The sequence below is a fragment of the Lolium perenne genome, chromosome 3, assembly GCF_019359855.2.
Source record: "Lolium perenne isolate Kyuss_39 chromosome 3, Kyuss_2.0, whole genome shotgun sequence".
Lineage (NCBI taxonomy): Eukaryota > Viridiplantae > Streptophyta > Magnoliopsida > Poales > Poaceae > Lolium > Lolium perenne.
Window position 1 is genome coordinate 110207170 of NC_067246.2, and position 25783 is coordinate 110232952.

At 42.7% G+C, this 25783-nt stretch overlaps 2 protein-coding genes and 1 long non-coding RNA gene across 4 annotated transcripts; 1 reads left to right on the forward strand and 2 right to left on the reverse strand.

The window, feature by feature from the left end:
• Nucleotides 1–12227: 12227 nt before the first annotated feature.
• LOC127342149 (WPP domain-associated protein) lies at nucleotides 12228–16452 on the reverse strand. Of its 2 annotated transcripts, none has more exons than XM_051368092.2 (5): nucleotides 16303–16452; nucleotides 13741–15595; nucleotides 13420–13546; nucleotides 13181–13282; nucleotides 12228–12713 (listed from the first exon to the last, which is right to left on the reverse strand). In XM_051368092.2, the coding sequence occupies exons 2-5, from the start codon at nucleotides 15561–15563 to the stop codon at nucleotides 12663–12665; spliced, it is 2103 nt and encodes a 700-aa protein (XP_051224052.1). In that variant the 5' UTR covers nucleotides 15564–15595; nucleotides 16303–16452; the 3' UTR covers nucleotides 12228–12662. The 2 variants fall into 2 exon arrangements, with proteins under 2 accessions (XP_051224052.1, XP_051224053.1); XM_051368093.1 differs by having other exon boundaries at nucleotides 16195–16326.
• Nucleotides 16453–16498: 46 nt separating this feature from the next.
• On the forward strand, nucleotides 16499–18279 carry LOC127342150 (DNA topoisomerase 6 subunit A3-like). Its single transcript, XM_051368095.2, has 2 exons — nucleotides 16499–16640; nucleotides 16744–18279. The coding sequence occupies exon 2, from the start codon at nucleotides 16746–16748 to the stop codon at nucleotides 17952–17954; it is 1209 nt and encodes a 402-aa protein (XP_051224055.1). The 5' UTR covers nucleotides 16499–16640; nucleotides 16744–16745; the 3' UTR covers nucleotides 17955–18279.
• A 1714-nt stretch (nucleotides 18280–19993) lies between these two features.
• LOC127338341 (uncharacterized) lies at nucleotides 19994–20653 on the reverse strand. The gene is made up of 3 exons (XR_007874300.2): nucleotides 20492–20653; nucleotides 20266–20386; nucleotides 19994–20104 (listed from the first exon to the last, which is right to left on the reverse strand). It is a non-coding gene; the product is annotated as an uncharacterized lncRNA (long non-coding RNA).
• Between the last annotated feature and the right edge of the window lie 5130 nt (nucleotides 20654–25783).

Consider the following 25783-nt stretch of genomic DNA (forward strand, 5'->3'; position numbering starts at 1 on the left):
GGAGCGCAAGGGGCGAGAGGCTCTGTGCACAGGAAAGGGGGCGAATGCGAGAAGAAGACGAAGAGGAACCGCACCTCGATTATATAGGAAGAAGGAGAAGTGGGCCGGCAACCGCTGGGCCGCGGCGGTTCGGTTCGTGGGCCGCCACATGGCATGCGGATACACGCGCCAAAAATAAGAGGACACAGGGAGGCCACATGGATCCAGAACGGCAACGCGGATCTGGTGTGGCGCCATAAATGCTCGCACAGAAGACGAACCGAAGTGACCACTGACACTGACGCGTGTCAGGCACAGTGCGCATGTCACTGACAGGCGCGGTACCCGAGATATTCTCGACCTCGTCGAGGAGAGTTTTAATGATAGAGATGCCGGAGAAAATCGGTACAAAGACATAAGTTCGGCAAGGACGCCGAGGAATTTGATCCACATTCCGGAAGGGTTAAACCGGTACCTTGAGAAAAGAGAACCTGGCATGGTCCGTTGGATAGGATCCACCGGACTATACCAGCTTCGGGGACTAATGTTGGGGGGGATGACCCCCGGTATGCCAAAGGCATGCCAAACCGGATGGTTTGAGCCATCAAAGTACCAGTTTAAAGATTGTTCCGGATAACGAAGGTTGATTCAGAGAATCATACCGGTATACCAGGAAGGGGGATACCGAAGCTAGCTAAGAACGTACCGGAATACCGGAGCAAGCTACACTGTAGCACATCGGCAAGACCGGTCAAAGATGCTCTCCAGAGCTAGAAGACAAAGATGAGCGAAGCACTTCAGCTTTAATCGAAGCCATGACGCTAAAGGCGAAGGATGACGTAAAAGGTGCCGGAGGATGTCACAGCTCCTGATTAAAGGCATACCGGCATCACCGGTAGCTAAAGTAGCTTTGTAAAGTAGTTTGTCTAGTCAAAGATCCCATTAGGATTTCTAAGGGTTTCTTCCCCTGTAAGCCACCCTCTCCCCTATATAAGGAGAGGGGGCACAGCCCTTCGCGGGCACGACCTAATAGCTATCTTTACACAGAAACTTGTAAGCATTTGTGATGAAGAAATAGAGAGATCTAGTGCTGTCTTTGCTCTTGAGTTCTTCATCTTCCACCTTCGACCAAGGCCAAGTTCTTGAGGAATCCATCCGGAAACCTCTCCATCTATACCAAAAACCCTCCCCCGAATCCTCTAGCGTCCATTCGGCCCCAAGATAAGCCATCCCATGGCATATGTCTGTTCACCACGACGACAGCCATGCCTGTGCTTGTGCTGCTGCTTGTACTGCGGAATGATGCTAGCTGCTATGGCTGTGCTCTCTGCTGCTGCAATTGTGAACTAGTGGCTGCTGCTCTACTCTCCATGGCCTAGCTTAAGCTGTGCTATCTTTGCTATGCATGATTCTGTGCAATTTTCCTAAGCCATGTGCTTGCTTATGCTTGCATTTCTTGCTTGAAACTATCCCTGTGCCTCTGTGCTTGATACTACTCTTGCTAGATCATCAAGTGTATTCAATTACTTGCCCTGGCTTGATTAATGTGTGTAATCCTTGCAAATTGCAAGAGCCAGTGCTCCTGGTGTGCTACCCCTTGTGCTAAAATTCCTGGAAATGCTCCATTGAGCATGTTTGTTGGCTGGACAGCACCATCCCTTGATGGTGTGCTTCTGGATACAATTGTAATGCTTCTATTTAATTATTTGTGATGCAATTGTTCAGGTTATGTGGCTATTTAATTCATGTTGTTACTGTGTTGGTGCTAGGCTTGGTTCTAGCAGGCCTTAGCATGCTTTAGCAAGCTCTGGTGGTCAAGTGATCATCAGCTGCTTGCTTATTTCTTGCTCTACTTACTGCCTGTGCCTGTCTGGTGCTTATCCTGTGACTGTGTATCACCATGCCTTGTGCTGGTTGATGGCGTGTAACTCACACGTTCGTTGGGAACCCCAAGAGGAAGGTATGATGCGCACAGCAGCAAGTTTTCCCTCAGAAAGAAACCAAGGTTTATCGAACCAGGAGGAGCCAAGAAGAACGTTGAAGGTTGATGGCGGCGGGATGTAGTGCGGCGCAACACCAGGGATTTCGGCGCCAATGTGGAACCTGCACAACACAACCAAAGTACTTTGCCCCAACGAAACAGTGAGGTTGTCAATCTCACCGGCTTGCTGTAACAAAAGATTAACCGTATTGTGTGGAAGATGATTGTTTGCAGAAAATAGTAGAACAGTATTGCAGTAGATTGTATTTCAGTATAGAGAATTGGACCGGGGTCCACAGTTCACTAGAGGTGTCTCTCCCATAAGATAAACAGCATGTTGGGTGAACAAATTACAGTTGGCCAATTGACAAATAAAGAGGGCATGACCATGCACATACATATTATGATGAGTATAGTGAGATTTAATTGGGCATTACGACAAAGTACATAGACCGCCATCCAGCATGCATCTATGCCTAAAAAGTCCACCTTCAGGTTATCATCCGAACCCCCTCCAGTATTAAGTTGCTAACAACAGACAATTGCATTAAGTATTGCGCGTAATGTAATCAGTAACTACATCCTTGAACATAGCACTAATGTTTTATCCCTAGTGGCAACAGCACATCCACAACCTTAGAACTTTCTGTCCTTGTCCCAGGATATCAATGGAGGCATGAACCCACTATCGAGCATAAATACTCCCTCTTGGAGTTACAAGCATCTACTTGGCCAGAGCATCTACTAGTAACGGAGAGCATGCAAGATCATAAACAACACATAGACATAACTTTGATAATCAACATAACAAGTATTCTCTATTCATCGGATCCCAACAAACGCAACATATAGAATTACAGATAGATGATCTTGATCATGTTAGGCAGCTCACAAGATCCGACAATGAAGCACAATGGGGAGAAGACAACCATCTAGCTACTGCTATGGACCCATAGTCCAGGGGTAGACTACTCACACATCACTCCGGAGGCGACCATGGCAGCGTAGAGTCCTCTGGGAGATGATTCCCCTCTCCGGCAGGGTGCCGGAGGCGATCTCCTGGATCCCCCGAGATGGGATCGGCGGCGGCGGCGTCTCTGGAAGGTTTTCCGTATCGTGGCTCTCGGTACTGGGGGTTTCGCAACGGAGGCTTTAAGTAGGCGGAAGGGCAGGTCAGGAGGCAGCACGAGGAGCCCACACTACAGGCCGGCGCGGCCAGGGCTTGGGCCGCGCCGCCCTGTAGTCTGGCCACCTCGTGGCCCCACTTCGTCTCCTCTTCGGTCTTCTGGAAGCTTCGTGGCAAAATAGGACCCTGGGCGTTGATTTCGTCCAATTCCGAGAATATTTCCTTACTAGGATTTCTGAAACTAAAAACAGCAGAAACAAAGAATCGGCACTTCGGCATCTTGTTAATAGGTTAGTTCCAGAAAATGCACGAATATGACATAAAGTGTGCATAAAACATGTAGATAACATCAATAATGTGGCATGGAACATAAGAAATTATCGATACGTCGGAGACGTATCAGCATCCCCAAGCTTAGTTCTGCTCTTCCCGAGCAGGTAAAACGATAACACGAGATAATTTACTGAGTGACATGCCATCATAACCTTGATCATACTATTTGTAAAGCATATGTAGTGAATGCAGCGATCAAAACAATGTATATGACATGAGTAAACAAGTGAATCATAAAGCAAAGACTTTTCATGAATAGCACTTCAAGACAAGCATCAATAAGTCTTGCATAAGAGTTAACTCATAAAGCAATAATTCAAAGTAAAGGCATTGAAGCAACACAAAGGAAAATTAAGTTTCAGCGGTTGCTTTCAACTTATAACATGTATATCTCATGGATATTGTCAACATAGAGTAATATAATAAGTGCAATATGCAAATATGTAGGAATCAATGCACAGTTCACACAAGTGTTTGCTTCTTGAGGTGGAGAGAAATAGGTGAACTGACTCAACATTGAAAGTAAAAGAATTGTCCTCCATAGAGGAAAAGCATCGATTGCTATATTTGTGCTAGAGCTTTGATTTTGAAAACATGAAACAATTTTGTCAACAGTAGTAATAAAGCATATGTATCATGTAAATTATATCTTACAAGTTGCAAGCCTCATGCATAGTATACTAATAGTGCCCGCACCTTGTCCTAATTAGCTTGGACTACCGGATCATCACAATGCGCATGTTTTAACCAAGTGTCACAAAGGGGTACCTCTATGCCGCCTGTACAAAGGTCTAAGGAGAAAGCTCGCATTGGATTTCTCGCTATTGATTATTCTCAACTTAGACATCCATACCGGGACAACATAGACAACAGATAATGGACTCCTCTTTTATGCATAAGCATGTAACAACAATTAATAATTTTCTCATATGAGATTGAGGATATATGTCCAAAACTGAAACTTCCACCATGGATCATGGCTTTAGTTAGCGGCCCAATGTTCTTCTCTAACAATATGCATGCTTAATCATAAGGTGGTAGATCGCTCTTACTTCAGACAAGACGAACATGCATAGCAACTCACATGAAATTCAACAAAGAGTAGTTGATGGCGTCCCCAGTGAACATGGTTATCGCACAACAAGCAACTTAATAAGAGATAAAGTGCATAATTACATATTCAATACCACAATAGTTTTTAAGCTATTTGTCCCATGAGCTATATATTGCAAAGGTGAATGATGGAATTTTAAAGGTAGCACTCAAGCAATTTACTTTGGAATGACGGAAAATACCATGTAGTAGGTAGGTATGGTGGACACAAATGGCATAGTGGTTGGCTCAAGTATTTTGGATGCATGAGAAGTATTCCCTCTCGATACAAGGTTTAGGCTAGCAAGGCTTATTTGAAACAAACACAAGGATGAACCGGTGCAGCAAAACTCACATAAAAGACATATTGAAAACATTATAAGACTCTACACCGTCTTCCTTGTTGTTCAAACTCAATACTAGATATTATCTAGACCTTAGAGAAACCAAATATGCAAACCAAATTTTAGCATGCTCTATGTATTTCTTCATTAATGGGTGCAAAGCATATGATGCAAGAGCTTAAACATGAGCACAACAATTGCCAAGTATCACATTACCCAAGACATTTATAGCAATTACTACATGTATCATTTTCCAATTCCAACCATATAACAATTTAACGAAGAAGAAACTTCGCCATGAATACTATGAGTAGAAACTAAGGACATACTTGTCCATATGCTACAGCGGAGCGTGTCTCTCTCCCATAAAGTGAATGCTAGGATCCATTTTATTCAAACAAAACAAAAAACAAAAACAAACCGACGCTCCAAGCAAAGCACATAAGATGTGATGGAATAAAAATATAGTTTCAGGGGAGGAACCTAATAATGTTGTCGATGAAGAAGGGGATGCCTTGGGCATCCCCAAGCTTAGACGCTTGAGTCTTCTTAGAATATGCAGGGGTGAACCACCGGGGCATCCCCTAGCTTAGAGCTTTCTCTCTCCTTGATCATGTTGCATCATACTCCTCTCTTGATCCTTGAAAACTTCCTCCACACCAAACTTAGAACAACTCATTAGAGGGTTAGCGACAATAAAAATTAACATGTTTAGAGGTGACACAATCATTCTTAACACTTCTGGACATTTCATAAAGCTACTGGACATTAATGGATCAAAGAAATTCATCCAACATAGCAAAAGAGGCAATGCGAAATAAAAGGCAGAATCTGTCAAAACAGAACAGTTCGTATTGACGAATTTTATCGAGGCACCAGACTTGCTCAAATGAAAATGCTCAAATTGAATGAAAGTTGCGTACATATCTGAGGATCACTCACGTAAATTGGCATAATTTTCTGAGTTACCTACAGAGAAAACAGCCCAGATTCGTGACAGCAAAGAAATCTGTTTCTGTGCAGTAATCCAAATCTAGTATGAACTTTACTATCAACGACTTTACTTGGCACAACAAAACACTAAACTAAGATAAGGAGAGGCTGCTACAGTAGTAAACAACTTCCAAGACACAAAATAAAAACCAAGTACTGTAGTAAAATAACACATGGGTTATCTCCCAAGAAGTTCTTTCTTTATAGCCATTAAGATGGGCTCAACAGTTTTGATGATGCACTCGTAAGAAATAGTATTTGAAGCAAAAGAGAGCTTCAAGAGGCAAATTCAAAACACATTTAAGTCTAACATGCTTCCTATGAAGAGGAATCTTGTAAATAAACAAGTTCAATAAGCATAATGCAACAAGCGTAGAAAGATAAAACAAGTGTAGCTTCAAAAATTTCAGCACATAGAGAGGTGTTTTAGTAACATGAAAATTTCTACAACCATATTTTCCTCTCTCATAATAATTTCCAGTAGCATCATGAACAAACTCAACAATATAACTATCACATAAAGCATTCTTATCATGAGTCTCATGCATAAAATAATTACTACTCCCAACATAAGCATAGTCATTCTTATTAATTGTAGTGGGAGCAAATTCAACAAGGTAGCTATCATTATTATTCTCATCACCATAATCATCAAATGTAGGAGGCATAGTATAATCATAATAAACTTTATCCTCAATTGTAGGTGGCACCAAAATACCACTATCATAAATGGGAGGCAAAGTGTCATCAAAGTAAATTTTCTCCTCCATGCTTGGGGGACTAAAAATATCATGCTCATCAAAACCAGCTTCCCCAAGCTTAAATTCTTCCATAGCATTAGCAATAATAATGTTCAAAGCATTCATACTAATAACATTGCCATTAGCACACATATAAAGTTCCATAGGTTTTTTAATTTTCTCTTCAAACACCTCATGTCCTAACTTAAGATAAATACTATAAAGATCTCTAATATTTTTGTTGTTTTCCATTAAGCCTAACTAGTGAAATAAAAGCATGCATGGAATTAAGTAAAGTAAAACAAGTAACTAATTTTTTTGTGTTTTTGATATAGCGTGCAAGACAATAAATAAAGTAAAGCTAGCAACTAATTTTTTTTGTGTTTTGATATAATGCAGCAAACAAAGTAGTAAATAAAACTAAGCAAGACAAAAACAAAGTAAAGAGATTGGGAAGTGGAGACTCCCCTTGCAGCGTGTCTTGATCTCCCCGGCAACGGCGCCAGAAAAAGAGCTTGATGGCGTGTAACTCACACGTTCGTTGGGAACCCCAAGAGGAAGGTATGATGCGCACAGCAGCAAGTTTTCCCTCAGAAAGAAACCAAGGTTTATCGAACCAGGAGGAGCCAAGAAGCACGTTGAAGGTTGATGGCGGCGGGATGTAGTGCGGCGCAACACCAGGGATTCCGGCGCCAACGTGGAACCTGCACAACACAACCAAAGTACTTTGCCCCAACGAAACAGTGAGGTTGTCAATCTCACCGGCTTGCTGTAACAAAGGATTAACCGTATTGTGTGGAAGATGATTGTTTGCAGAAAACAGTAGAACAGTATTGCAGTAGATTGTATTTCAGTATAGAGAATTGGACCGGGGTCCACAGTTCACTAGAGGTGTCTCTCCCATAAGATAAACAGCATGTTGGGTGAACAAATTACAGTTGGGCAATTGACAAATAAAGAGGGCATGACCATGCACATACATATTATGATGAGTATAGTGAGATTTAATTGGGCATTACGACAAAGTACATAGACCGCCATCCAGCATGCATCTATGCCTAAAAAGTCCACCTTCAGGTTATCATCCGAACCCCCTCCAGTATTAAGTTGCTAACAACGGACAATTGCATTAAGTATTGCGCGTAATGTAATCAGTAACTACATCCTTGAACATAGCACTAATGTTTTATCCCTAGTGGCAACAGCACATCCACAACCTTAGAACTTTTACATCACTTGTCCCGAGATATCAATGGAGGCATGAACCCACTATCGAGCATAAATACTCCCTCTTGGAGTTACAAGCATCTACTTGGCCTGAGCATCTACTAGTAACGGAGAGCATGCAAGATCATAAACAACACATAGACATAACTTTGATAATCAACATAACAAGTATTCTCTATTCATCGGATCCCAACAAACGCAACATATAGAATTACAGATAGATGATCTTGATCATGTTAGGCAGCTCACAAGATCCGACAATGAAGCACAATGGGGAGAAGACAACCATCTAGCTACTGCTATGGACCCATAGTCCAGGGGTAGACTACTCACACATCACTCCGGAGGCGACCATGGCGGCGTAGAGTCCTCCGGGAGATGATTCCCCTCTCCGGCAGGGTGCCGGAGGCGATCTCCTGGATCCCCCGAGATGGGATCAGCGGCGGCGGCGTCTCTGGAAGGTTTTCCGTCTCGTGGCTCTCGGTGCGGGGTTTCGCAACGGAGGCTTTAAGTAGGCGGAAGGGCAGGTCGGGGAGGCGGCACGAGGGCCCACACTACGGGGGCGGCGCGGCCGGGGCTTGGGCCGCGCCGCCTCGTAGTCTGGCCACCTCGTGGCCCCACTTCGTCTCCTCTTCGGTCTTACGGAAGCTTCGTGGCAAAATAGGACCCTGGGCGTTGATTTCGTCCAATTCCGAGAATATTTCCTTACTAGGATTTACGAAACCAAAAACAGCAGAAAAAGAATCGGCACTTCGGCATCTTGTTAATAGGTTAGTTCCAGAAAATGCACGAATATGACATAAAGTGTGCATAAAACATGTAGATAACATCAATAATGTGGCATGGAACATAAGAAATTATCGATACGTCGGAGACGTATCACTGGTGCAGGCTTCTACTTGCTCAAGCAGTTGCTGATGCTTGCAATGATCCATTGGATCATCTGCAAGATTCTGGTGCATCAATTACTTGTGTAATTCATTTATCTGTATTACATTGCTTTACTAAATAGATAAGTGATGTGAACTGCTTTGCAGTAATGATCATTTCATTAAATTTGGTAGGGCTAGATGGATGCCAACACTTGGTTGGGTACCCTAGCCCTCTTTTGAACCCTTCTGGGTGATGATAACTGTGCATGGCTTATTTGTTTGGACTGGTTAAGTGGTTGAGGTGACCTTGACAACAATTCCTTGTTAGGTAGCTCCCACCTTTGTTGGCTTGCTGTGGCTTAGTGAATGCATTACTGGTTAATCCCTTGTTGGATTTCCAGTGATCTTTGATGTTGACAAACAAGAATAGAAACATATTGTCTATCTGTCTGATGGTATGCTAGGTTTTAGGTGCTAGGTGACTTGGTTGGCTAGGTAGGATCATTTCCTTTCTGGATTGCCTTGGTTATGCCACTGTCTTGGTCTAACCCGTGTTCCCTTGGTGATTTCCTATTGGCTCCACCCATTTTTCCTTGCACCAACTGACTAGGTAGCCAGATGATGACACAAACAGGGTACTCACACCCTATGGCTTGTGTGTGTTTGATGCACATGCTTATTTATGAGCAAGACAGATGCTTGCTCATGATTCTCTGTGTATACCTCACTCCACCTCCTAGAATGAGTGTTGGTGTAGTGGATTTGCTTCTGGTTGGATTTATGTGCTTGCCCTGCTCCTCCTGGCTTGCTGGTGATGCTTGATTTGATTCTGCTTGTTATTGGAATAGGTCGAGCAGCTCTAGCTGTTCACCTGTTCTTGCTGTTCTTGGTGTTCTTACCACTTGAGTTGCTGCCGATGAAATGGCTAGGGTTTGGGCTGTGAAAAGTTTATATATGCCCAACTCTTTGCCTATCTGGTCGACAACAGGGCCTGACATGATTTGGTGACTCCCCTGGCTGTGCGTGTGTGCTGTTGTGCATGCACACTCCATGGCTTGCTGTTGAGCATGCACTCAAGCTGTGTGAGCAGCTTGTGTGTGTGGGACTTGTGCAGCTGAGTGGATCAGCTCGGCTGGTTCCTGGTCATATCCTCTCAAATTTTATTCTTTTGCTAACCTGCCAAGTGGCAATGCCACTTGGCATAATCAATTGTTTGATTTGTGTGTGTGTGCAGGGATCAAGAATTGATCAAGATCATCTTGCACAAGCATTTCATGAAGATTACTTGTGTAGTTTAGGACATTTTATTTACTTGTAATTTTCCTTTTTCTTTTTCTATTTCTTCAATTCTTGTAATGTGTTGTAAATTCATAATTCAATTCTGGATATTGTAATTGACATTGTATCTTGTGTGAATATCAATAAAGCTCCAATTTTCCTTAATGAGCTTTATATAATAGTTGTACTATTTATATACTTGATTATTTATATTTGTTTAATGAATTACCTCAATTTGAATTATGAAATATTCATGTGATGTTTTAATTTCAAATTCAAACCCAAGTTATTTGAATTCAATCATGCAACTTAATATTTGTGATGCACTACTCCCCTCTCTTCTCAAAAACCCTAGTTTAGTTAAGTGAGGTCCAAATTTATCGCACTCTCGAAACCCTAACCCTGTAAGGTGTCGAGAGAGAAACTTGTACCCCTTCGATGCAGTTCTCTTTAAAAGCGCGAAATTTCCCCAGAATTTACGATGCAATGCACATCCCTTTCTAAAATCTACCCCTCGATCGTCTCTAAACCTGGGACATTACATGGTGCCATCAGCATTGCGCGTGATCCGGTGAAGCACGAGCTCACCAAACACATCGGTGTTGATGCCTTCTATGTGCGTCATGCTGTGCAACATCAGGTTATGGCTCTTCATTATGTGCCTTCAGAGCTTCAGCTTGCTGACTTCTTCACGAAGGCCCAGACTAGAGCGCATCATAGTTTCTTTCTCTCCAAACTCAGTGTTGTTGATCCACCATGAGTTTGAGGGGGGGGGGGGGGGGGGTGTGTGTGTGTGTTAGAGTTGTATAGTTCCTTTTCCGTGTGTATGAGGGGTTTACCTGCACATTGTCACACATGTACATGTATTGGCCTATGGCTCTGTGTGAATACTAGTTGCTATTCTAACACTTTCATTGGATAATCTTTGGTCATGGATAAGAAAGCAGCTTATAGACAAAGCATATGTCGACACATTTTATGACATACTATCCAGTTTCCCACAAAGCACCAAAAGAGAACTCCGTGGTGGGAAAGAAGCAACATGCAAGTTCCGAAATTACCATAGTAATAAATGCAAATAAATATATGATGTTTATGGTGTTCATTGACATTTGCAAATGGATCCGCCGGTTCACCAATCATTGATGGCTCGAGAACCGCGACAATGGCATTGTAATCGCATAGCTTATTTCAGTTCTAAGAGAACTAGTAACTATAAACAAGAAGAACCGCAGTTTTCTCAAATCAATTTAGTTGCTCAGAGTGAATCAAATATGGACAATCCTCAAAGATATAAAACAAATAATACACGCAAGAAAACTCATCTGAAAACTCCGCGCGGTAGAGTTCCAATCCATAAGGTTGGACGGTGTTCCTTTCCGCAACACCTCACCTTGTTCATTCACAACACTTGACCAGCAACGATTATTAACTTCTTCAGAAACAATATGAACTGCCTTATCCATCCTTGCAGCCAACACCTCATCTGCGTCTGCTTTTGCAGCCGATAATGGATCCTTGACTACACTGAGAAGGTCAGCACAACTTGATTTGAGGGCATCTATGACCTTAGGAACTTCAGGCGTCGAAATTTAATTTATAAGGGACGCGTCCACCGGTGTTTTCTGAGCACCGGAGAATGAGGGCACGGGGGGGAGGGGACGGCTATGCTCAACAAATTATTTGGAGGCGTTAGAGCTGAGCTGTTCAGTTGGTGTGCAACGTTACTGATGCACACGTCAGCGCTTACGCCGGAATCAAGTCCAAATGTCGAGCTGACATCTTTTTTTTTTTTTTTGGTGTCTCGATTCAGTTCCTGGTCTCCCACACAAGGTTGGAGCTGTTCGATCTTCTTTCTCTTTCCAGTACTTTGGATGTGGCATCATAGTTCTATTCTCAGGGAGCAGCGAGCAGTCCAGCTAAAAAGCCTCAGGAAGAAACGAACTACACCATTCAGAAGTGATTTAATGCCTGTTAACATGCCTTTATAGATTGAACCAGAAATACACGAAACTGGAAGCTTACACAACCTGGATGGGGCCATCCCATCATGGGAAAGGCACGTAACTGGAAGCTGATGCCCAGCACTGAAGAATGGCATCATGGGGAATGACCATGATAAACATTGTATTACTAGTAGGGATGGTCTCCAAGGCACATTCAACAGCGCCAACTGGCCACGTATCTGCATCTAGGCCACCTTATATCAAGGTCCAAAAACAGCCAACTGTAGATTTCTGAGAACAGAGGAAATCCAGATCATTTCCTGGAACACAAACACATCATCATATTAATATTACCACCACAGGTGGTCAAACTCGCACATAAACGCCATACATCATCTTCAGCCACAAAAACATCTGAAAACTAGCACCCCAAAACCGTCGTTGCTGGTCAATCAAGAGCTTCTACTTGACAATCTCCCATTTGCAGACCAGCAGGTGATAAAGCCCATAGCATCACATCACAGCCAAACACAAGTACTAACCACGGTCACGGTCATTTACAAAGTGCTAAAAAAATACTGCCTAAAGAGGGGGATCAAGCTACTTTGCACTACCTCTAGCCCTTGGTTCTACAGCAAGGGACGTCTACAAGAGTTACCGCGGACCGCCTGAACTCCATCTTCTGGCCAATAAAACTCGAGGTTGCTGTTAACATTAGACAAGCTGATATAGATAGATGTGCATGGGCACTTTACTTTGCTATGCTGATGTGTTTCCTGATCATGTTCAAAGTCTCCATAACCTGTCAAAGCAAAAGTACAATTAGGAACCTACACAAGAATCCTAATTTATAAGAGCGCAATAAGATCATGCTGTTTAGATGATGAATGCCAACAATTCCGAGAAACACTAGCCAAATTCTAGACACACCACTGACTTGCATTGCATGCAAAGAGAAAATCCATTAATTTAATGGAGAAACAATCGGTAAAATCCGATAAAAATTAGTTACTGGCAGAAGAATCGCAATTTGTAAGGGTGCAAGATCATGCTGTTTGGATGGATGCCAACAATTCCGAGGAAGAGTAGACTAATTCTAGACACACCCATGACTTGCATGCAAAGAGAAAATCCATTAACTTAATGGAGAAACAAATCAGTAAAATCTAACTGAAAATTCTGTGAACATCCGTGTTATACGAATTTGTGTTTTTAGCATATTTCCTTTCGTAACATAACAGAACTAGAGAATGATTAATTGAGACTTACTCCAGTATAGTGTTGCAAAACCGGGGAATAGTGGTCGAGTGCAATGTAAATTTTTGCAAGAAGATCCGTCAAGGTCTCAACCTCATCACCAAGTAAATCCACCTGCAGAAATTCAGAAACAACAACACATTACATCACTCACCTCCCACTTCATTAGGGCATTATATAAGTTTTCATAGCCTTGTTGCATTTTGCAATATAAAGAACTATTAGAAGTTGGGATTTGAAACTTCTATTACCTCAAGCTCAGCTTTCTGAAGATTTGAGCCTTTTGTCTCAGATATCTCCTTATACCACAATGCTTTCTTTTTTAAAAGATTGACTTCTTTTGTGAGGTGCTTACATTGGTCTTTCAATAAACAAAACCTGTACCCAAAAAAGGACGCCATCCTTATTCACAAAAATGGGAATACTCATAACTCCTAAGTACTATGAACTATAAAAAGCTAATCACATGATAAGAAATTAAGAATGGTTAAGAAAAAACTGGCAATCATAAAATAAGCTCATTTCCACAAAAAACAAGTAATCCAAGTTCTGAAAGAATACAAAACAAGCACCTTGATTCACTGTGCTGAACTTTATTTGCAATGATTGTTTGCTGATCCGTAATTTTTTTTTCGAACTCTCTCATAGATCCAACAAGACTTGTCATGCGTTCTTTGAACTCCTTTTCTTTATAAATGGTTGATGTGAATGTCTTCTCCTTCTCTTCGACGATGTTACGTAAATAATGATTTTGGTTCTCCACCTCCTTTAGAGAGTCTGTAGCATTTCTAAACCTATCATGTAACTCCCTCAAATTGTTCTCATTTTGATGAACATGCTGCAGAGCTTGCTCCAACCTGCCTACAATGATATCAAAGTCCTTGTTCTTTTCAGCTATACAGGAGTCTTGCTTTTCCACTTTGTCTGTAAGTAAATCAAGTTGATGGAATAATAAATCCACATGACCCTTCATTGCTCCCAATTCTATCTGACACACAAATGCCTCTTTTTCCCTTACTACTTTACTGAAAGAGTTAACAGTTATCTTCAGATTCTCAATCTCCTGCTTTTGTAGAGCTGATGCTGCTTTGGCACAGCTTTTTTCCTCATTGTACTTCAACAACGAAGAATTTAGGTTTAGCACTGCTTCTGCTACAGCTTCATTCTGAATGACTGAGCAAATGTCTTGCTTCATGTTATTCTCCATCTCATTACCATGCAACCCTATTTTTATATCGTTAACGAACTCTCTTAGTACAATAACTTCTATCCCTTCTCTAATGATGGCGGCAATCCTGGCATCTTCAATATCAGATTCTAACATTCCAATTTTCTTTGCATGATCTGCCTCTATGGATGCAAATTGTGAAGCCTGGGTTGGAAAACCACATGCTGCCTCTTGATTATTAGTGGCAGTACCTTGCAGTTGCTGGATTTCAGAATCTATAGCATTGCTCTTGTCTTGTTGGCTAGCAACAGCAAGTATTTCTGCCTTGATGCCAGAAGTGGTTCTCTTATTATTCTCCAAGAGAAGCCCATCCAATCTCATCACAACTTCTGCAATTTTCTTCCTCACTTGCTCAAATTCTTTATTGTGCCGTAAATGCAATGGGTTAGATCCTTCTTTATTCAGGAGTTTTCGCTTGAGTGCAAATATCTCTTCTGTCTTTCCTTCCACTTCCTTATCATGCTGCCTTTTCATGTTAGTCATCTCTTTATTGAAATGGGCTATCAAAGCATTTCTATCCATGTGCGTCAGACATGAAGGATCAACAAAAACCTCTTTAGAGGGGGCTTCAGGAGTTTCATTCTTTGTTGGGCCATTTCTAGAGAATTGCTCCTTGCCTCTATGTTTACTAACATCTTCTGCACCTTGGGAGTTATACTGCGACCCTGGGAGCCCCCACTCAGAATTCAAGAGTGACTTCGAAATGTCATCAAGCTGCTGGCGAATACTATAAACTTCATCATATTTTCTATCCCGGCCCTCATACAAACTTAAGCTTCCATTTCCCAGATACAGCATCCTTTTGCGCAGCAGCCTTATCTGTTCATCCTTGGAAGCAATCTGCTGAACTACTTCTTTTTCCACATCCTTTACAAAGCCTTTGACAACAGAGTACGTCACGAATGTTGAGAAATCAACCATGGTATTGACATCGTCCCACAAGGAGTCCATCTCATCCACGATGATTAACTCATCTCCGTCCGAAGAAGGTTCACCCTGGATAATGGCATATCCGTCGCTGTCGCTGTGTGGCTCACCCAAGCTCTGTTCATCCTGAGTAGCAACACTTCCGTTGCTGTGACTGAGTGGCTCACCCAAGCTTCGTTCACCCTGAGTAGTGGCACTTCCGTTGATGTCACCGAGTGGCACATCCCAGCTCTCTGACATGTTTGATTATGCTGGAATATGAAGGCGCGACACTGCAGAAATGGAAAAACACAAAAAGGAGGGCATTAAAGCACCTGACTGTAACTAGAACAAGTTCACTGAGTAATCCCCTGCTTCACAGCATCCCCAAATTTGAAATGACTCGTAGGTGTTGAAATGGAACAAATTATCCCCAACTTCTAACAGCATAATGATATATCAACCAAGCAGCAAAGCTTACTAATTTCTGGAACCAAATAGTTCATAATTTCCTAGACAAAACACAAGGATGGGGAGGACAAGGACATCAGCACCAGTACAGTCCAAAACTCCAATACACACATGGTACACCTGACTACATGCTAACCGAGAAAGGGACATGGATTAAAATCCAAAGATGAAGAACAGCAGGGAGATAAATTATTCCTAATTAGTCAAACAGGACAAAACAAGAAACAACTAAACCCAACTAAACCAACTACTGATTAAGACCTAACACCCAACCCCCGAGATTACTCAGCCTCAAACACTAAACGAACTCGGATGGAGTCGACCAAACTATGCTCGAATCGAATCATGGGGAAGAATATCTAAACTAGACCGAAGAAATCCCAGTAATAAGAGCTGGGCGACAGCATGGACGCAGACTTACAGGCAAGCGGATGAAGAAAATGGCAAGAAATCAATGGAAGCACGGCCATGGAAGGCAAGTAGTGCGACAATCAGCTGATGATTTCCGCAATCGGGCAGGGAATCATACCTTTCCTGCCGCACTGCCGGCGGCGTGGTGGGTGCGGGGAAAAGCGGCCGCCTTTCCTCTCCTTTTTCGCCGCCGCCGCCGAAGTGGTGCGCCCCCTCCCGTGTGTGCTGTCGTGGGAGGCGACAGTTCAGCTTCTACTTCTCGGCTCGGCCCAGTAACCAACCCCAATAGCCCATTTTATCAAGAAGCCCAACCCATACTGGCTGCCTAGGCAAAGGAGAGAGAGGGGAACAGGGAATCCCAAGAAACCCCAAGAAACCTCCGTTCGCGGCGGACGAGCGGTCAGCGGCGAGGGTCCGGCACTCCGGCAGCGCCGTCCCGTGGACTCCTATCTCCTCGTACGTATCCTGCTCCATCCGAACTTACCTGTACTTTGTGGTTCCAACTCCTCGAATCGAGCACTGAACAGTTGGGGCTGGGTATGGGTTCGATTTCTTGCAGCGATGGCCGCACTGGCGGAGACGACTGTAGGGGGGAGCGACCTGCGCTCCTTCCTGGCCAAGCGCGGCGTTGACACTGCCGAGGTGGACGACCAGGCTCTCAAGGAGCTGGACAAGAAGTACATCATCGCCAGAGACCTCGCCGCCGACACGGTGCTCTCCAAGATCCAGAACCTGCTGGGGCTGAGGCACAAGGAAGACAGCATCGTCGCCTACGAAGGCCTGACCTACCAGCTTCCGTCTCGTGGCATGGAGCAGCAGGAGTACGAGCCCCTGCTCCGGCAGCTCTGCCTGCGCCGCGGCAAGGTCGATTGTTGCGCGGTCAGCGACCCCAAGACCTCGCGCTGGGCCAAGGCCATCACGGCTGTGCTCTCCGCGGTCCAGAAACAACTCCTCCGTGGCGAGCGCACCAGCAGCCAGTTCCTGTGCTACGGAGATAAGCTCTTCGGCAAGGGGCACAAGACCGTGGATGATGCTCTGCTTGACATATGCTGCCTGCTCGAGTGCACATGGGAATCTCTCAATTTGCATCACGCGTCTCAGGGCATGGTCATTGGGCCAGTGATATTCACATGGGAAGACGGCGAAGTGATCCCTTGCAGGTCCTTTGGTTCGTCTGGAGCCTATATACAGCCGAAATTCTCTAAGATTACTGCCGCACCAGGTGCAGAGGTCAACTTCGTCCTGGTAGTCCAGGGGGCTTCTGTTTTCGACACTTTTGCCATGGGACGGGGCGACCTATTCCTCCGTGAATTCAGCTGCGTGCTCGTCACAGGCGGCGATGGGCAACCGGATATCACCACTCGGGCTTTCTTGCGCAAACTTAAGGATCAACTGTCTGTCCCTGTGTACGCGCTCGTCAATCCGGATCCGGAGGGGCTCTCCATCTTCTGTACATACAAGTATGGATCGCCGGAGGGGCCATTTGACAACGCGGGTCTTACCGTTCCTGACATCAAGTGGATCGGAGTGCATTTAGGTGATGCTCTTGATCTTGACATCGAAGATGCGCTGCCGCTCACCAAACAAGACGTGTCGATTCTGGAAGGATTATGCGCCAACAAGTATGTAATGGGTGATGACCTATTCAGGACCAGCATACATTTCATGTTGTACAGGGGGTTGAAAAGCAAGATCGAAGCTTTGTTCTATCGTCAGTGCCCTCCTTCCGACTACATCCGCAAAGAAATTAACAATCACGAGGACATCTGAGTAGTAGCTCCTTGTGTTAACTTTGGTGGATACACATCTGTGTAGTTTGCCATGTTGAATCTGGTAGGATATGCATTTAGTTTTATGCTGGGTGTGCGATCTATGGTTACTACTAGATCGTGGATGACTCTTGGTGCCTTGTACGCACACTTTTTTGTCCCAATCTAGGTTATTTGTTATGTTATATGGCATTAACCAAATTGTTCCTGGCTTAGCTCTTCTGTCATGAGGAAGCCTATATTTTGGTTCACCTGAAATCAGATTGCAAGACGAGCATCTTTGGCATGTTTGTGGTGAAAATTTCAGAGGTGGGGTGTTCTCTTCAGGTTGCAAAAGCCTTGATTTGAGATATCATTCCTGGCACCACTAGAGTTACAAATGTCAGGTATTCTTGAAAAACCATTTCAGTTAAATCCTATCTTCCAATGATCCTGCCATCTTTTGAAATTGCCTCCTTCACTAATAATATGATTTTGTTCCGTTGATATTGATCCACCCAGACCATATTACCTTTGATATCGCAATATTGTGGTGGTGTTGATCATTTATAGACAAGTATTGCTTTTTTCTGAAGCTATTATTTGTTGAGAATAATGAACTGTGCTCCATGTTTCTTCAGACTGTAGCTGCACCTACAAGTAGCATGCAATCTTACTTATTTCCACTATTCAAGACATGATCTAGGGACCTTTAACAGTTTACCACTGAAATAGTTGGCACTTCTTACTTAACAATGTGTTAAGATTAATGATCTGCTCAACCTGTTATCTTGTGATAGCCTGATAGGTTTGAAAGATCATCTACTGTGGCTTGAAATAGTAGTACCATACGCCTAATATGCTAACACCTCCTTGAGAAGATTGAAGATCACATCGCTTTCACATTGGTGGTAGAATGGGTACCTCTTCTGGGTAATGTTTACACACCTACTGTTTCATCTGAAACAAGAGGAATCACATTCAAATGACATCAGACTTAATGTAGTGTATCGCATTGGAAATCACAAGTTGATGTTGTTTTTAGGAAGAACTGTAGTAATAGCTCACATCATCCTCACTGTAAACAATAGCAGTCATATCCGCAAGGGATTGAATGATCAAAGGATTTGGTTGTCAAGTACGGAATAATTCCTGAATCAGTGTAAGTATTGACCCACTGTTGATTCAGATTATGCAAGCATTCAAAATACACTTGAATTCCTCGTTCAGAAATGTACTACGAGAGTATGGAGGCAGATATATTTCCAAGGATATTTACATGACCAATGTATTTCTTCCTACTAAGGTAAACAAAGATCTAATTCTAGGAGGATGAGGCGGAAGAGGATGGAGGCATGCAACAGTTACTTGCAGAAGGTCGTCTTCGTTCCAGGAGAGGTCGAGCTTGTCCTTCTTCAAGCTTGGCTAGCGCTGCTCCTCCCTTGGCCGTGGGGGACCTGGAGGTCAAGACCATGCCTATCACCAAAGATAAAGATTGTTTAGTTTGCAGAGTTAAAATCGACAACTCTGTCTAGTGCTTGCTAACTATAAATAGAACACGACATCCATTGTCACGAAATGGAGTCATCCAAAAAAACAAAATGGTGTACCTTTAATGATGGGTTTACGGATCAAATATGGGGTGCAAGAAAATAGTAAGGCAATACGAATGAAGCATCATCCAAGTTTTACATCGATCACACCATGCAAGCAACGAGATCCATAATGACGGAGTTCATGTCAATCCATCGATGTGCATAAGGCATCAACAGAGCATTTCCAATATACATAGAAAAATATAGAATCACTAACAGAGTTGGCAAAGGACCACATTCAAGGTAAATCAACTGCTTCAGGATATGTTTCAACTTTCAACATGCCTTAAGTATTATGCATCTAGGCGAAGTTATTCTACAATTTGTATTTGTGCTGGTGAACTTCCATAGTAGAGAATGCATCATTTGCTTTTTACTACACCTTTTTTGGCTACTCGTGCAAATACAACCATATGGTGACAATGTGCATAGTCAATAGTAAGTGATATGATGCGCATTCCATTAGCTATCCCTAATAGTACTTACAGGTTGCACGAAGAATGTCATCATGCACATGGACTGCCCCAGACATCACCACACCAAGGCCAAACCCTGTGAAGATATAGGCATTCTTTGCCTTACATACCAGGACCAAGACAAAATTAACTTGGTAATTCAGACCATTTGAAGTATATAAAAGTTCTGCAATGAACAGTGAGCTATGCAGGCATATTACGTCCATCTGCTACACCCTACAAATGGATACCCACATACTAATCTTGTGTGGCGCATACTCACATTAGAGAAGCATCTCAGGCTATCAAAGATCAAGCACCGGTAGAAGAAAGCATGTCCGCCCGATCTGACAGCCAACACCACCCTCCAGGCCACATCACAACATACTGATTGGTTCTGCTACCTTGGAAACATGCACAATGTAGAAGGGAATGCATCAGTAAGAACTAAAGGACTCGTAACAGAACCATAAGATTAGCAAAGTCTTGGTGTGGCTGCAGTACCCTACCATATTGAACACTTGAAACCTCACGGTAGGATTCAGGGTCACTTTATTTTCTGCTATTGTATGCATCCATTCTTGGTCCTCTACTTGTATGCAGTATATAAGGTTTTCTAGTAAGAAACTGAAAGCAAGAAGAAACTTATTAGAAAACATGTAAGTACATGCATGTATTGAGACAGAAGAGGATGGAGGCATGCAACAGTTACTTGCCAGTGTTGTCGTGGAAGGAAGTGGACAAGGAGGTGACTTGCAGAAGGTTGTCTTCATTCCAGGAGAGGTCAAACTTGTCCATCTTCAAGCTTGGATAGCGCTGCTCCTCCCTTGGTCATGCGGGACCTAGCGGTCAAGACCATGCCTATCACCGCGGATAAAGACTGTTTAGACTAACCCCTGCTACAAGAATAAACCCTAGGCAAGATCATGGCAGTAGCATACGGAAATGTCGAATCGTTGCTAGATCATGATAGGTCTTGTTTCGACCTGAATAAATTAGCCTTGGGCCTTTAGTCAGCCAATCTGGCCCAAGGACACCACGACGCGTAGACACCTAGTGAATCCAGTAGGTCCCACGACTACATGTGGGCCCGACGGGGTTGGGACCAGGGACCCACCAAGCTCTGACATATGGGTCCACAAGTTCTGACATATTGGGTCCACACTCTGGCATGTTGGGCCCACCAAGCTCAAGCACGCTGGGACCCACAAGGCTCTGACATGCGGACCCCACAGATGTCTGGCAAGCCGGACCTACTAAAACTGTCTTACGTGGGTCCCATGAGGCTCTGACATGCGGCGCTCGTAGATCTCTAGCATGCCGGACACACCAAAACTCTCAGAGAAGGGTCCCAGCAGGCTCTGACATGCGGCCCCCATAGGTCTCTAGCATGCCGGACCGACCAAAGCTCTCAGAGAAGGGTCCCAGCAGGCTCTGACCTGCGGGGCCATGCATCCAGAATTGACGGCAGGCAGACACTTGTGCTGGCACGTGCGCAATTTTTTTTGGCATGGCAACTGACATGTGGAACCCATGTTGGTGGTACTGACAGTTCTGGTCCACTTCGCATGCTGGGAGGCTGTCGGAACGGGCGGTCCCACGCAGGTGGGTCGTGTCGGCACCTGACATGCGGGCCCGAGTGCTGCAGGCCAGGTACATGTGTGCAGACAGTGGTTGTCTCCCCTTACAAATATGGGACCCAGTGCTGCAGGCCTTGGACTGTTGTGCGGGCAGACATAAAAGTATGTGAACATGAGCGTGCAGAGTGTGGGTCAGGTGTATCCACCGGCCCGAAGCCAAGTTGTTGGGATGCCCCCTGCTGACTCCGCAGTTTGGGCCTCCAACCATCCGTGACGCTCATTTCTGCACAATCGCTGACGTTTAGACCTCGCCCGTCACTAATTTTTCTGGCCGAGCGGCCCAAATCGCCATCTGTGACGCGAAAACGCCCTATCGTCATAGAAAAAGACAATCACTGATGGATTCTCAATCGTCGGTATCATACCGTCATTAAAGACCCATATGTTACTAGTGATACCAACTTGTAGTTAGGAACAATTTTGAGTCAAATGAGGGGATCAACACCATAAATTGAGTGGAGCAAACTCACCTGTAGATATGAACAACATGGAGCCACACAGGGAACAACCATATATATTAAAAGGGACAAAAGCGTTTGTAGTTAGGAACAAATTTGAATCATATGGGAACAACCTCATAGATTGAGTGAAACAACATTTAATACCAGCTGAACAAATCACATCTACACGAGGAACAACATTTCAGACTCGTGGAACAAATCACATATAAAGGAGGAATAAGACCCGTGGAACAACATTTTAGACACGTGGAATAAATCACATCTACAAGAGGAACAACATTTGCCCATGGAACAAATCACATCTACACGAGGAACAGTATAATGGACCCACGAAACAAATCACATCTACATAAGGAACAACATTTTAGACCCATGAAACAAATCGCATCTATAGAGGAACAAGACACATGGAACAACATTTTACACTCTTGGAACAAATCGCATCTACAAGAGGAATACATCACATCTACACGAGGAACAACATTTTAGATCCATGGAACAAATAGAATCTACACAAGGAACAACATGTTAGACCTATGCAACACATTTCGTCTACTCAGAGAACAAGAATATTGTATCCGAGGAACATATCACGTACTCGGGGAACAAGAATATTATGTTCGAGGAACACATCTCATGTACTCAGGGGAACAAGATATTGCGTCCGATGAACACATCTTGTCCACTCAGATGAATAATATATTGTGTCTGAGGAATACATTTCATTTACATAGGAAACACGAGTACTGCATCGGAGAAAGACATCTCGTTTAAGTAGGAAAGAAGAATATTACATCTAGGGACCAAATCTCATATATTTAGGGAACAAAAGTATTACGTGCCCGAGTTAAACAAAACTGAATTAAAAAGATTACATCTAGGGAACATAAAAATTAAAATGAAAATAGAAAGAAAAAGAAATGAAAGAATCATATATAAAAGGAAAAGAGTGGGAAAAGATTTAAAAAACAATTATCATAATGCAGAATCTAAAAGGCATGAATTGGAATCCAGGGGGTTTTGGAGATACTGCAAAGCATTTGTTTGTTAGAGAGGCTATTAGGGAGCATAAGTTAGATTTCTTAGCCTTGTTGGAGACTGGGAGATCAAACTTCTCTATACCTTTTCTAAATCAGCTTGCAGCGGGATACAATTTTTCGTGGTTTTGTTTACCCCCTCATGGTAGGTCTGGAGGTATTCTAGTGGGAATAAATTCAGATAGCCTACAAGTGATAAAGGTAACTACTGGGGATTTTTGTGTCAAACTTCATCTCAAATGCAAAAGAGATGGTTTTGAATGGATTTTTGTGCCAGTTTATGGGGCTGCCCAAGATTTGCACAAGGGTGATTTTTTAGCAGAATTAGTGCGTATATGTGAATCCGAAACATTACCTATGTTGGTAGGTGGTGATTTCAATATTATTCGGAAAAGGGAAGAAACGAATAATGACAATTTTAATGCTAGATGGCCCTTTGTGTTTAATGCAATTATCGAACATTTAAACTTAAAAGAAATTGCGCTCTCAGGAAGACAATATACGTGGGCGAGTCGTAGAAGCGAACCTACATATGAGAAACTAGATAGAGTTCTAGAATCAATTTCTTGGGAACAGAAATTTCCTTTAGTGACTGTTCGTGCATTAACCAGAGCAGAGTCCGATCACACACCAATTCTCATTGACTCAGGGGTCAAAGCTCATCTGGGTAATATCTCAAAATTCTCTTTTGAGCTACATTGGTTGAAACATGAGGGTTTTTTTTTGAGATGATACAAAAGGAGTGGAATTCGGTGACTAATGGTCTTAATTCTATTGACGTTTGGTTAAATAAATTAAGACATATTAGAAAATTTCTGAAAGGCTGGGCAAAAAATCAAAGTGGAAAATACAAAAAAGAGAAAGAGAGATTAATACAAATTATAGATCATTTAGATATCAAAGCAGAAATTAATCCTCTGGAGCCGCATGAGAGAGAGGGGCTTCAAAAAGCCAATGAAGGTTTGCGTAAGTTAAGAAGGGAGGAAGAATCTAAGTGGGCTCAACGAGTGAAAGTTAAACATATCCAGGAAGGGGGGAATAATACAAGGTATTTTCATTTGATTGCAAATGGTAAACACCGGAAAAAGAAAATATTCCAATTAGAACAACAAGAAGGGACAATTGTTGGAGAAGACAATCTAAAGGTTTATATCACGGAATTTTATAAAAAAATATTTGGGCCACCAGAACCAACTCATATTTCGTTAACTGAAGGAATGGTACATGACATTCCACAGATTTCAGTTAATGAAAATGAAATCCTAACAAATCCTTTTACTGAAGAGGAGGTGTTTGAGGCGATATCACAAATGGAGCATAATAAAGCTCCAGGCCCTGATGGTTTCCTGGCGGAGTTTTACCAAAAATTTTGGAACGTAATAAAGTTGGATTTGATGGCACTTTTTAATGAGTTAAGTACAGGAGAGTTGTCTCTTTTTAAACATAATTTTGGGGTCATTACCTTATTACCCAAGAAAGAGGACGCGGTTCAGATCCAACAATATAGGCCTATTTGCTTACTGAATGTGTGTTTCAAATTTTTTACTAAAGTTGGGATAAATAGAATAACGGGAATTGCCCCAAAGGTTATTAAACCCACACAAACAGCGTTCATGCCGGGGAGGAATATTTTGGAAGGAGTTGTCATTCTGCATGAGACAATCCATGAAATTCATAATAAGAAATTGGATGGGGTATTATTTAAGATTGATTTTGAGAAAGCATAAGATAAAGTTAAGTGGTCTTTCCTACAACAAACCTTGAGAATGAAAGGTTTTGCTACGGAATGGTGTAGCTTAATACAGAATTTCGTTCAAGGTGGGAGTGTGGGAGTTAAAGTAAATGATGACATTGGTCATTATTTTCAAACAAAAAAAGGTTTGCGGCAAGGGGACCGTTTGTCCCCAATGTTATTTAACATTGTTGTAGATATGCTTGCCATCTTGATTGAACGTGCAAAAAATGATGGTCAAATCGGAGGACTCATTCCTCATCTTGTTGAGGGGGGTATCTCTATACTACAATATGCCGACGATACAATCCTTTTTTTTTTGGAACATGACTTACTTAAAGCTGTGAACATGAAGCTAATTCTATGTATTTTTGAAGAATTATCAGGACTTAAAATCAATTTCCATAAAAGTGAGTTGTTCTGCTTTGGAAAGGCAAAGGATGAGGAGGACGAATATAAACGGATCTTTGGGTGTGATGTTGGATCTCTTCCCTTTCGATATTTAGGTATCCCAATCCATTACAGAAAACTGAGAAATTCTGATTGGTATCCAGTTGAATCACGGTTTGAGTGCAAACTAGGATGCTGGAAAGGAAATCTTTTATCTTATGGGGATAGATTGGTGCTTATTAATTCAGTTTTAACCAGTTTACCTATGTTCATGTTATCCTTTCTAGAGGTACCTGTTGGGGTCAGGAAAAGATTGGATTTTTATAGATCTAGATTTTTCTGGCAATCTGATGAAAATAAGAAAAAGTATAGGCTTACAAAATGGAATATTGTTTGTCGGCCTAAAGATCAAGGCGGTTTAGGTATTGAGGTACTTGAACTAAAAAATAAGTGCTTATTGAGTAAATGGTTGTTTAAATACCTCGTTACTTCTGTTTAAGTGTCGTTGCCTGTGTGTGTCGTGGAACTATTTGTGTGGTTG